Consider the following 13,739-nt stretch of genomic DNA (forward strand, 5'->3'; position numbering starts at 1 on the left):
GGTCGATGTGCTACCCCCTCCCATCAGGTCGATGTGCTACCCCCTCCCATCAGGTCGATGTGCTACCCCCTCCCATCAGGTCGATGTGCTACCCCCTCCCATCAGGTCGATGTGCTACCCCCTCCCATCAGGTCGATGTGCTACCCTCTCCCATCCCCCCAATCCGGTTGATGTGCCCCCCCCCCCCAATCAGATCGATGTGCCCCCCCATCAGATCAATGTTCCCCCCGTCCCCCCAATCAGATCAATGTGCCCCCCCATGCCCCCAATCAGGTCAATGTGCCCCCCCGTCCCCCCAATCAGGTCAGTATGCCCCCTCCCCCCCATCCAATCCATCACAGACATCACAGAAGTACTTCAGTATGTTTATTATCAGATTGTTATAACCGTATTAAAAAAAAAGCTAACTTTATTAAAACGTCATCCCATGGTGGACACATGGCGGGCAGACAAACTCGCACAGAAACCTCGGCATTCATCCAACAGACACCAAGACCTTCACCTCTGCTACTTTTAGGGGTGTTTTTATAGATATAAATTTAAAAACAAAAAAACGTTCGTCCTGTGAAGCTGCGCATACGTTTGTTCTGTGCGAATGGGCCAAACACAAATGTTATTAGGCTTTCTTCTCTCCAGGTCGAACGTTCGTCATTCATGCAGAGTAGAGTGAATCAGGATGATACTGCATGATGGCCCCTAGATGGCACTGATGTTCATAGTATGTAAGTAGCATTATGCCACTAGGTCAGTGATCTCTAAACCGCGGCCCGGGGGCCAGATGCGGCTCTTTGCTTGTCTTTATGTGGCCCTTGGGGCACTACTCCATCAACTGCCACCAATGAAGGGGGCACCATTCCTCCCACTTTCACCAATGATGGGGGCACCATTCCTCCCACTGACACCAATGATGGGGTACTACTCCTCCCACTGAGAGGAATAGTGTCCATCATTGGTGTCAGTGAGAGGAATAGTGTCCCATCGTTGGTGTCAATTACACCAATGAAGTGACATTATTCCTCCCACCATTACCAATGATGAGGCACTAAGCCTTCCATTGACACCAATGATGAGAAACTATTCCTCCCACTGACACCAATGATGGGGCACTATTCCCCCCACTGACACCAATGATGGGACACTATTCCTCCCACTGACACCAATGATGGGGCACTATTCCCCCCACTGACACCAATGATGGGACACTATTCCTCCCACTGACACCAATGATGGGACACTATTCCTCCCACTGACACCAATGATGGGGCACTATTCCTCCCACTGACACTAATAATAGGGCACTATTCCTCCCACTGACACCAATGATGGGGCACTATTCCTCCCACTGACACCAATGATGGGGCACCATTCCTCCCCCTTGACACCATCAATGGTGCCTTCTTCCTCTCATTAAAACCAATTACGGGGCATTTTCTACTTCCACTAGCCATAGTCTGCCCCCTCCACCCACAAAGCCTGAAGTCCATAAACTGGCCCTTTGCCTAGAAAGTTTGGAGCCCCCTGCACAAGACGGATGTGATGATCATAAAATATAAATATTTACTGTGATCATCGGCTCCATCTAATGGCCATAATGTGGTACTTTCCTAATTCACCTTTGTGTTTTAATGAATAACATTCGCCCTGAAGAACATTTGACCTGGAGAGGAAATAGCCTGACAACATTCGTTTTTGCCCCCATTATCACAGAACAAATGTACACGCAGCTTCACAGGCTGATTTTTTTTTTTTTTTGTGAATGCACCTCTTTTGGCTCGTTCACACCAGGAGCAGAGCGCTGTCCCAGCGCATAAGGCAATCTGTCCTATGGCTTCAATTCGCACGCTGCGATGGCGTGAGCTACAAAAAGAAAAAAAAAATTTGTTGCATTTTGGTGCAGCGCTGTACTGCAGCGCATAAGGAATACATACCAGTTGTAAACAGAAAAAAAAAAAAAAAACCACAAAAAGCACTCCAATAGGTGCACTTGCTCTTTATGCGCACATTAATGCGCGCCGTGTGGTGTGAATGAGCCCTTAGGGAACACATGTATACGTGTACACACAGACATCGTCCACTGTGGCGCAACGCTCCCTATGCCGCCCGATTCCTCTTCTCCGGGGACGGCTGCACAGGGTGGGCAAAGGCATGTAGCTTGTGTGAAACATTGGGGTCCCTCCTGCTGGTCGAACATGGAGTTAAATATTATCGGGGGACTCTGCAAACAAAAAAGTAGAGGTTACTAAAGAGGAAGACGCTCCATTGAATTATTTAGAACTGGGGATGTTCTATTCCCCCATGCACTAAAAGATACAATAAATCAGGGATGTCTCCTGCAGCTCCTTTTTCTGCCGCTAGATGTCCCTAGTCCTCTGGGCCCATGAGATCCCGGACGAGCCCCCAGCTTGTGACTGGACAGTGAAAGGAGAAGCAGCACAGCAGTGGGCTCAACTCTTTGTGACTCTGCTCTCTCCTCCTGTCAAGGTGTTCCTTGTCAGCACATGCATTTATTGGCTCCTTATGCTGTGGGGGTGGCACCTTTAATAACAGATTGTGGATGTAGTCTGCACCAGACCACTTCCAGAGTTTGCAGACGGGGGTCACAGAACAAATCTAAAATACATTCTTAAGCTTCGGATTACGTTTTAAATACATCCTTACACTTATTTTACACCCAATGATGTCATCACTGGGTCTCTGTGCTTCTCTATGCAATGCAGGCAGATCGTGGCTGGTGGGAGGGGCTGGCAGGCTGCTGTACGTCGCTTCCTGAAAACATCACAGCACCCTGCCTCAGTACTCCTCTGAAGAGCCTTTGGTCCTGATCCAAGCAGAGGGCTGGCTCTTGGGAGGAGGGAGGAGTTAGGCAATCATCAAAATGCCTGGAGTCTGGAGGAGTGGGTGGTCCAAATAGCACCATCTGCTGGCCGAATAGAAGATGAACATACTAACATACACAGCACCATCTGCTGGCCAAATAGAAGATTCACATGCTAACATACAAATAGCACCATCTGCTGGCCAAATAGAAGATTCACATACTAACATGCACATAGCACCATCTGCTGGCCAAATAGAAGATTTGCATGCTAACATTTAAATAGCGCCATCTGCTGGCCGAATAGAAGATGAACATACTAACATACACATAGCATGTGAATCTTCTATTTGGCCAGCAGATGGTGCTATTTGTATGTTAGCATGCAAATCTTCTATTTGGCCAGCAGATGGTGCTATATGCATGTTAGCATGTGAATCTTCCATTTGGCCAGCAGATGGTGCTATATGCATGTTAGCATGTGAATCTTCTATTTGGCCAGCAGATGGTGCTATGTGTATGTTAGCATGTGAATCTTCTATTTGGCCAGCAGATGGTGCTGTTTGTATGTTAGCATGTGAATCTTCTATTTGACCAGCAGATGGTGCTATTTGTATGTTAGCATGTGAATCTTCTATTTGGCCAGCAGATGGTGCTGTTTGTATGTTAGCATGTGAATCTTCTATTTGGCCAGCAGATGGTGCTATTTGTATGTTAGCATGTGAATCTTCTATTCAGCCAGCAGATGGTGCTATTTAAATGTTAGCATGTGAATCTTCTATTCAGCCAGCAGATGGTGCTATGTGTATGTTGATGTCACTTCGGATGGGTGTGATTTGGATGTGACTGATGCGACTTTGGATGGTTGCGGCTTGGACGCAACTTTGATGCTACTTCGCATCAAAGTCGCACTACATGAACAGAACTGTCATACTTTCCTGTTAGGCTCGGTTCACACTACTGCGACTTGAAAGTTGCACGAGTTTGCCAGGCAACTTCCTGGGATTTGATGCACAACTTTCATGCCATGCGACTTTGCCTGGGTAATCTTCCTGTCGGATCTAAATCACATCAGTACGGACGAGGATCCGTCTTGGAGGCGACTTCCATTAAAGTCTATGGGCACAAATGGAAGAGAAGTCGCCTGGAAGTAGCACAGGAACCTTTTCTAAAGTCGGAGCGACTTAAGAAGGCTCTCATTGACTAACATGGGAATTCACATGTCATGCGACTCGGGGGGTGTCACAAGTTGGATCCCAAGTCGCCGCAGTGCGAACCGAGCCTTGGAGAGAAAAAAAAATGTGGCATCAAAGTCACACCTATCCAAAGTTGCATCAAAATCACATCAAAGTATATACTTTACAATACAATGATATGATGGGGGGAGGGGGGCACTTTTTTTTTGTTTTATTATGGCGTCACGGTCGCTGTACGTGATCAGGTATAAAGCGTTTCCCTGATGGACACTTCTGTTACACATTAATGCCGGGACACGTGAAGTCGCTCAGCTCACCCGTGGCAGCCGGTGCGTGTGTCCTCCTCAGTGTAGGAAACGTCAGGTAAGCGTCATACGCGAATAGGAGACCAGTCAGCAGCCCGATCACCTGGGAGGGACAAGAGGAGCGGTCAGTGTTCACTTCCGGCACGCGCTTCGCTAGTTCACAGCATCGAGATCCCGGCCCTACGCCCTTTAATGGTTGTCCTTTAATAAAGGCCCCTCCCCCACCCTTCATTCCCTTTAGTGGTTGTCCTTTAATAAATGCCCCTCCCCTTCCTATCCCCACTGGCTGAGGAGATTCCGGCTCCATTCCCTTTAGTAGTTGTCCTTTAATAAGTGCCCCTCCCCCACACTTCACCCCTGTCTATGAGATCCCCCCACCATTCCCTTTAATGGTTGTCTTTGAATAAATGCCCCTCCCCCAACCTTCATTCCTGGCTCCATTCCCTTTAGTGGATGTCCTTTAATAAATGCCCCTCCCCCACCCATCATTTCTGGCTCAGAGAGCCCGCCTCTATTCCCTTTAGTAGTTGTCCTTTAATAAACGCCCCTCCCCCACACTTCACCCCTGTCTATGAGATCCCGCCTCCATTCCTTTTAATGGTTGTCTTTGAATAAATGCCCCTCCCCCAACCTTCATTCCTGGCTCCATTCCCTTTAGTGGTTGTCCTTTAATAAATGCCCCTCCCCTCCTATCCCCACTGGCTGAGGAGATCCCAGCTCCATTCCCTTTAGTGGTTGTCCTTTAATTATGCCCCTCCCCCACTTTTCATCTCTGCCTCTGAGAACCCGGCTCTATTCCCTTTAGTAGTTGTCCTTTAATAAATGCCCCCCCGGCTCTGAGGAGATCCCGCCTCCATTCCCTTTAGTGCTTGTCCTTTAAGAAATGCCCCTCCCCCACCCTTCATTCCTGGTTGAGAACCGGGCTCCTATTCTCCCTTTAGTGGTTGTCCTTTAAATAATGCCCCTGCCCCACCCTTAGTCCCTGTCTACTAGATCCTGGCTCCATTCCCTTTAGTGGTTGTCCTTTAATAAATGCCCTCCCCCCCTGGCTGCGTGATACTGGCTCCATTCCCTTTAATGGTTGTCCTTTAAGAAATGCCCCTCCCCCTCCCTTCACCCCCAATCAGAGCAGTCTTTGCTCCAACATGGTCCTAGCTGTCCATGCGTACCGCAACTCTATTGGTTCCCATGGGTGGTCATACTCATGGTGGATTCCAGCCACCCCTTGGGTACAGCTCGCCCACAGCAATGAATGGCGGTCTGGAAATACAGGCGTGGTATCTTTTCATTACTGGGGCGGGTTCTAGCACCAGCGATCGCTGGGACTGGCTAGCGCAGTGATCACGTGATCACGATCACGTGATCGCCAGCTTACTTGACAGCTCGGTCCCTGTAATCGGGGCGCACATCTGAGCGCGCTCCCAGCACAAAGAGATGCAGCATATATGCGGTGTCGTGAAATAAAGCCACCCCCTCCCTCCCAGTGACACCCCCTATATGGTTTTTTACACCATTTGACAGACTTCTGGGTTCCCATCTACTTCTGTTTTCTCTACAGATCGAACGTTACTCATTTATAGAAAAAAAAAAAAAAAACGTGGTTCTGAAAAATACCTCCTTATAGCCACTAGATGGGGCTGAGGATCATACTTATTCGCTATGATCCTCCACTCCACCTAGTGGCCATACTGAGGTACTTTCCTGATACACTACTTTTTTTTTTATGAATGAATAACATTCCACTTACAAGTGTTAAAGAAAGTTCCTGGAATGGAGGGGGGAGGATCATCGAACGCACATGGATAAGATGACCGCTGCCATTCCCTTCACCCCGCTACTCACCGATCCGGCTATCCCAGCCCCGTCGCCACCGCGGATTAGACATACTATGCAGAGGATGATGAAGAGGCCGCCGCCAACAGCTGCACGTATGAAATCCTAAAAAAACGAGAAAAGAAAGAAAACTCGTGATTCCGAAACAGAAGAATACAGATTATTCCTTGAAGCGAACCTGCTGGCCTGATTAATATGGCGGCTGCCATTGCAGACTTGCTGCCTGCTCCAGGAACCCCCATCTTCACTTCGATGCCCAACCATTCCATGGAAGAGCATGCAGTTTGGGAGGTAGGATGCTTTAAGATTTCACTGGCTACATGCTTGCTCTGGGTTAAAGACTCCCTCGGTAGTGAAGCCAAGACTGGTGATGAAAGCCCTTGAACCTGCAGCTTTAACGAATCCCAGACCTGAACTCAAAAAGTGAAGATTTGCTGCGTTAAAAGGGAACATTTGGAAGCATTGCTGCCTTCACATTGCTAGTCTCGGGAGATTTGTCACCACCGTGCTGATCGTTGTTCTCCCTGCTGGAGGGGAAGCTGTACCTGAGGATCTGCAGTGCAAGGACCTCCCTGCTTCTGCTTCATCCATTCTGTAGAACTGTGCTTCCTCCATCTCTCCTGCTTCATCATTACCCCACCAGTCATCGGGGTGGCAGCTCTGCCATGAGGAAGCAAAACCCTGCGCCTCTACAAAGAGGACCATCTCAATACAGAGGCATAGGACACAACAAGGCACTGCAGGTCGGTAACAGGGAAAGGACCAGCTGTAGGGAGACCACAAGCAGTACCGAGGACTAAATGCTACTACTGTGCTGCTCACTGTTCTCCTTGCTGGAGAGGAAGCTGTACCTGAGGATCTGCAGTGCAAGGACCTCCCTGCTTTTGCTTCATCCATTCTGTAGAACTGTGCTTCCTCCATCTCTCCTGCTTCATCATTACCCCACCAGTCATTGGGGTGGCAGCTCTGCCATGAGGAAGCAAAACCCTGCGCCTCTACAAAGAGGACCATCTCAATACAGAGGCAGAGGACACAACAAGGCACTGCAGGTCGGTAACAGGGAAAGGACCAGCTGTAGGGAGACCACAAGCAGTACCGAGGACTAAATGCTACTACTGTGCTGCTCACTGTTCTCCTTGCTGGAGAGGAAGCTGTACCTGAGGATCTGCAGTGCAAGGACCTCCCTGCTTCTGCTTCATCCATTCTGTAGAACTGTGCTTCCTCCATCTCTCCTGCTTCATCATTACCCCACCAGTCATTGGGGTGGCAGCTCTGCCATGAGGAAGCAAAACCCTGCGCCTCTACAAAGAGGACCATCTCAATACAGAGGCATAGGACACAACAAGGCACTGCAGGTCGGTAACAGGGAAAGGACCAGCTGTAGGGAGACCACAAGCAGTACCGAGGACTAAATGCTACTACTGTGCTGCTCACTGTTCTCCTTGCTGGAGAGGAAGCTGTACCTGAGGATCTGCAGTGCAAGGACCTCCCTGCTTCTGCTTCATCCATTCTGTAGAACTGTGCTTCCTCCATCTCTCCTGCTTCATCATTACCCCACCAGTCATTGGGGTGGCAGCTCTGCCATGAGGAAGCAAAACCCTGCGCCTCTACAAAGAGGACCATCTCAATACAGAGGCAGAGGACACAACAAGGCACTGCAGGTCGGTAACAGGGAAAGGACCAGCTGTAGGGAGACCACAAGCAGTACCGAGGACTAAATGCTACTACTGTGCTGCTCACTGTTCTCCTTGCTGGAGAGGAAGCTGTACCTGAGGATCTGCAGTGCAAGGACCTCCCTGCTTCTGCTTCATCCATTCTGTAGAACTGTGCTTCCTCCATCTCTCCTGCTTCATCATTACCCCACCAGTCATTGGGGTGGCAGCTCTGCCATGAGGAAGCAAAACCCTGCGCCTCTACAAAGAGGACCATCTCAATACAGAGGCAGAGGACACAACAAGGCACTGCAGGTCGGTAACAGGGAAAGGACCAGCTGTAGGGAGACCACAAGCCATACCGAGGACTTATGCAGGCCATAGACGGTTCGTTTATCGGCTGAATTTTCGTCCGAAAGAATAAAATCTGGAGATATTCGCACAGTTAGTGGGGCAATGTCATCAGCCAATTTTCGTGGTTCCTCATTTTTATCAGTCATGCTGGAAAATTTACGAAAAATGGCCGATTTTCGTAATCATTGGTGGCAACAGAACGACTGATGTTTCGTTTTTCAGCCCATAAACAAACCGTCTATGGCCTGCATAAGTGCTACTACTGTGCTGCTCACTGTTCTCCTTGCCGGAGAGGAAGCTGTACCTGAGGACCTGCAGTGCAAAGTGCTTCATCCATTCTGCAGATGACTTCAGCACAAAATCGTGTCCCACTGCGTTGGCTCGATTTATATGTTTACAGGAGTACAAAGGTTTATTGAAAGTTTACATGTATAAATCAACCAACGCGTTTCGGGGTAATTGCCCTCCCCCTTCTTCAGGGAAATGGATGGGAGGGGCTCCACAGTGGCTCCTAAATTTCGAACTGTAGATTGGCAACCCTGATGCCTCTGCATCATTATAGACCGGCACTCTGCCAATCTACAGTTCAAAACAAAGGAACTGCTTTGAAGCCCCTCCCATCCATAAGGAGGGGGGCAATTCCCCCGAAACGCGTAGATCGATTTTTACATTTAAACTTTCTATAAACCATCAAATTCCTATAAAATCGATCAAAAACATTTTGGGGGCCTCTGCATCATTGCAACCCGGCACTCAATAAACCTTCATATTCCTATAAAACATATAACTCAAGCCAACACGTTTCGGGGGAACTGCCCTCCCCTTCTTCGGGGATTATGGATGGGAAGGGCTCCACAGCGGCTCCTAAATTCTGAACCATAGATTGGCAACCTTGATGCCTCTGCAAAATTACAACCCGTCACTCTGCCAATGTACGGTTCAAAACAGAGGAACCGCTTTGGAGCCCCTCCCATCCATAAGCCCTGACAAGGGGGAAGGCAATTCCCCGAAACGTGTTGGATCCAATTTTTACATTTAAACTTTCAATAGACCTTCAGATTCCTATAAACATATAAAATCGAGCCAAAACATTTTGGGGGCCTCTGCATCATTGCAACCCGGCACTCAATAAACCTTCATAATCCTATAAAACAAAATAACTCAAGCCAACGCGTTTCGGGAGAATTGCTCTCCTCTTCTTCAGGGCTTATGGATGGGAGGAGCAGTAAAGTGGCTCCTAAGTTTCAAACCGGCAACCTCGATGCCTCTGCATCATTACAACCCAGCACTCTGCCAATGTACGGTTCAAACCAGAAGAACTGCTTTGGAGCCCCTCCCATCCATAATCCCTGACAAGGAGGGGGGGCAATTCCCCCGAAACCCGTTGGATCGATTTTTACATTTAAACTTTCAATAAATCTTCAAATTCCTATATACATATAAAATCGAGCCAAAAACGTTTTGGGGGCCTCTGCATCATTGCAACCCGGCACTCAATAAACCTTCATAATCCTATAAAACATAACTCAAGCCAACACGTTTCGGGGGAATTGCCCTCCCCTTCCTCAGGGATTATGGATGGGAGGGGCTCCACAGCGGATCCTAAATTTTGAACCACAGATTGGCAACCTTGATGCCTCTGCATCATTACAACCCAGCACTCTGCCAATCTACGGTTCAAAACAGAGGAACCGCTTTGGAGCCCCTCCCATCCATGAGCCCTGAAGAAGGGGAGGCAATTCGCCCGAAACGCGTTGGCCTGACTTTATAGGGTTATGAAGGTTTATTGAATGCCGGGTTGCAATGATGCAGAGGCAGCAAGGTTGCAAATCCAGGGTTAGAAATGTAGGACCCGCTTTGGAGCCCACGCCCATCCATAAGCCCTGACGAAGGGGAGGCCATTCCCCCGAAACGCGTTGGATCGATTTATAGATTTAAACTTTCAATAAACATAATCATCCTATCTCAGGAACTGCATTATTCTGGACCCCGAGAGCTCCTCCCTCCTCACCACAGGCTCTGTAACAGACATTGCTGGTGCTTCCGGAGCAGCCAGTCAGCTAGCATTTTCCCCAAAGGAGAGCCCAGCAATGGCGGCGGTCGAATTTTCCCAGCACAGGTTCCCTTTAAATCGAACGCCGCTCTTCTCTTACTTCGCTTTGGTTTGCAGACTTCCTGGCAATGTTCGCTGCCAGTTGCCATAGTAATAGTTTCCAGGAGATCGCGCGTGAAATATTTATACAGCCTTAGTCACCGAACCCAACGCTGAGGGACGCGGCAAAACCGATCTGCTGTAACCATGGCAACCAAAAGCACCGGGGCGGCCGGCATGGGCAAAGTACACATGGGAAGACGGAGGGGCGTTTATTGCTTGGGGTGAATCAGGTCCATTGTTTCCTCTGGGAGGCTTTGGTCTCGCCAACCTGGAGGCAATGGGGCGCCGAAGGGGCATCATGAGACGCTGGAAGTGCTTGGCATTCATCATTTGCATAGCAAATCTCCCAACGTACTTTTGTTCTATGCAAATAAAGCAAAAAAAAAAAAAAAAAAGAAGAATGTTATTAGGCTACTTGCCAGTGCTGATCGAAGGTTTCTCATTGATTTAAAAAAAATAATACCACATTTGCCCACTAGATGGTGCAAGGTATTCTAGGATATGATAGACAGCTCCATCTAGTGGCCCACTAGAGGCACAACTGGCGACAAGGGAAATGGGACATTTTAAAGGGATTGTCAGTCATCAGAGTGACGTCGTTCCAGCCTGAGATCGTTGCGTCAGTGACCGCACATTTCGCAGGGGGTCACAGATATTCCCATTGTCCTCCTGCAGGGGCTGTCCATAGGTGGCGCTGCAACCCATTCAAAAACCCATTCAAAAAATGGAAAAATGACTGTCAATTTATTTCTAAAAAAAAAGAAAAAAAATAATTCACCCAATGAAAGTGCATAAAAATTCATTTTATATGAATGCTGCAAAAAAAAAAAAAAAAAATTATTGGGCTACTTCCTGTGCTGGACGAATGTTCTTCATTGATTTAAAAGTGAGAATACCTCATCTGTCCAGTAGATGGAGCTAAGAATCATAGAAATGATCTTACAATACCTAGCACCATCTAGTGGCCAAATGCAGCATTTTTTCTTTTTTTAAATCAATGATAAACATTCGACCTGCACAGATAACGGCCTAACAACATTCATTTTGTTTTTTTTTCCTCCCATTTTCACATTCGCACAGCACAATGGTGGCTTTTCTTGGAGCTGTCAGGGATTGGTGCCAGGAAAGGAAAATTTTGGTATTTGATACGATTTTTTTTTTGGGTGCTATTTTTTTTTAAGCTTTTTTTTTCCAAGGCAACCCTGTCGGGAGGGATTTCAGGGACGGCCTACTCAGAATTTTTTCAGGTCATGAAGCCACAACAGAAGTGGCAATCAAAGCCGCTCTGTGTGCACCGAATGGCTTTGCAAACCCAGATATTGCCTTGTCAAAGCGGGAGTGACATCACTGGGCGGTGCATAGCCTGAACACATAGGCCCCACCCACTGCAGACTACCTCCAGGAAACTACAGGAGGAGGCGGAGACAAGACCAGTCACCCTGCAGAGGGAGCAGAGCTCAGGGAGGAGCCTGTCAAGCCACACCTACAACAGAAAAGTACAGGAGGGGCAGAGACGAGACCAATCCCCCTGCACAAAGAACAGAGCTCTGGGAGGGGCCTGTCAGGCCCCACCTACAACAGAAAAGTACAGGAGGGGCGGAGCCGAGACCAGTCCCCCCTGCACAAGCAGACAGAACAGAGCAGTGTGAGGAGCCCAGCAGGCTCCTCCCATTATATAATATAGGAGGGGCACAGGAGAGACCAGTCCCCCTGCACAAGGAGCAGAGCTCTGGGAGGGGCCTGTCAGGCCACACCCACAAAAGAAAAGTACAGGAGGCGGAGCCGAGACCAGTCCCCGCTGCACAAGCAGACAGAACAGAGCAGTGGGAGGAGCCCAGCAGGCTCCTCCCATTATATAATATAGGAGGGGCAGAGGAGAGACCAATCCCCCTGCACAAGGAGTCCCCTCCCCCTGTCAGGCCACACCCACAATAGAAAAGTACAGGAGAGGGCGGAGACTAGACCAGTCCCCCTGCACAAGGAGCAGAGCTCTGGGAGGGGCCTGTCAGGCCACGCCCACAATAGAAAAGTACAGGAGGGGGCGGAGCCAGTCCCCTCCTGCACAAGCAGGGGCAGAGGGGGGACCAGTCACCCTGCACAAGGAGAAGGAGCAGAGCTGTGGGAGGGGCCGACAGGCCTGATGCAAGCAGTGGGTGGGGTTATGCAAATATTTTAAAAATGCCTCAATGTGGGTGTCAACCTGAAAGAATGGGCGTTCCTAGGCAGGTTGTATTCACATAGGTAACGCCCCACATGGGATGCTGAGCCTTCATGACTGAAAAAACAGAAATCAATATGGAAGAGGCGGGGCCAGAGGCAGCATGTCCATAGGGGGCGCTGCAACCCATTCAAAATACAAAGCCCTGCGGTGCTCATCCTACACTGGGGTGGCTACAGATCGGCTGGATTTCTGGATTCGGATTCTCTGACCTTTCCATGGGATGCGGCCCCCCCCGTAATCTAGTTCATGGCTGGGAGCCGCGTGTCACCCACCAATCAGATCATCTCCATGGTAACCGGAGCTCAGCCACGGACTGCTGTGCCCTGCAGGAAGCACGGCGCCGACCGCAGTACAACCCAATGGGAATCATGGATTCCAGTCTAATCATGAGTGTATCAGAATCTATAACAATGTACCACAAGGGGTAACGATGTATCACAAGGTGTAACAAGGTATAACTATGAATCACATGGTGTAACAATGTATAACAATGTATCACAAGGTGTATCAATGTATCACAAGGTGTAACAATGTATCACAAGGTGTAACAATGCATCACAAGGTGTAAAAATATATAACTATGAATCACAAGGTGTAACAATGTATCACAAGGTGTAAAAATATATAACTATGAATCACAAGGTGTAACAATGTATAACAAGGTATAACAATGTACCACAAGGTGTCAATGTGTCACAACGTAGAGGACTGTGTCACAAGGTGTAACAATGTATCATAATATATAACAATGTATAATAATGTGTACAGCTCTATCACAGTGTATATCAATGTATTACAAGGTGCAACAATGTATCACAAGGTGTAACAATGTACCACAAGGTGTCAATGTGTCACAATGTAGAAGACTGTATCACAATGTATCACAATCTATCACAGGGTATACCAATGTATCACAATGTAGAAGATTGTATAACAATGTAAAATAATGTATCACAATGTGTCAGAATGTATCAGAAAGTAGAAGACTATCACAATGTATCAGAATATAGAAGACTGTATCACAACGTATAACAATGTATCAGAATGTAGCACAATGTATCAGCATGTAGAAGACTGTATCACAATGTATAACAAGGTATAACATATGACACAATGTAGAAGAAAGTATCACAATCTATAACAATGTATCAGAATTGATAAAAACCTATCACAATGTATCACATCCTCCAATATTAGAACACAGAAGG

The 13,739-nt window shown here is 48.0% G+C and overlaps 1 protein-coding gene across 1 annotated transcript in view; it reads right to left on the reverse strand.

Moving 5' to 3' along the window:
• Positions 1–353: 353 nt before the first annotated feature.
• PLP2 (proteolipid protein 2) overlaps positions 354–13,739 on the reverse strand; it is a 41,358-nt gene continuing 27,972 nt past the window's right edge. The window contains exons 3-5 of the mRNA XM_089679617.1: positions 6,159–6,254; positions 4,329–4,419; positions 354–2,215 (exon numbers count right to left, since the gene is read on the reverse strand). Of these exons, the coding sequence (XP_089535743.1) occupies positions 2,196–2,215; positions 4,329–4,419; positions 6,159–6,254 (207 nt within the window). The 3' untranslated portion in view covers positions 354–2,195. The remainder of the gene's footprint in view (positions 2,216–4,328; positions 4,420–6,158; positions 6,255–13,739) is intronic.

The sequence above is a fragment of the Staurois parvus genome, unplaced genomic scaffold (genome assembly GCF_062004578.1).
Source record: "Staurois parvus isolate SC_StPar_1 unplaced genomic scaffold, SC_StPar_1.0 ptg000228l, whole genome shotgun sequence".
Lineage (NCBI taxonomy): Eukaryota > Metazoa > Chordata > Amphibia > Anura > Ranidae > Staurois > Staurois parvus.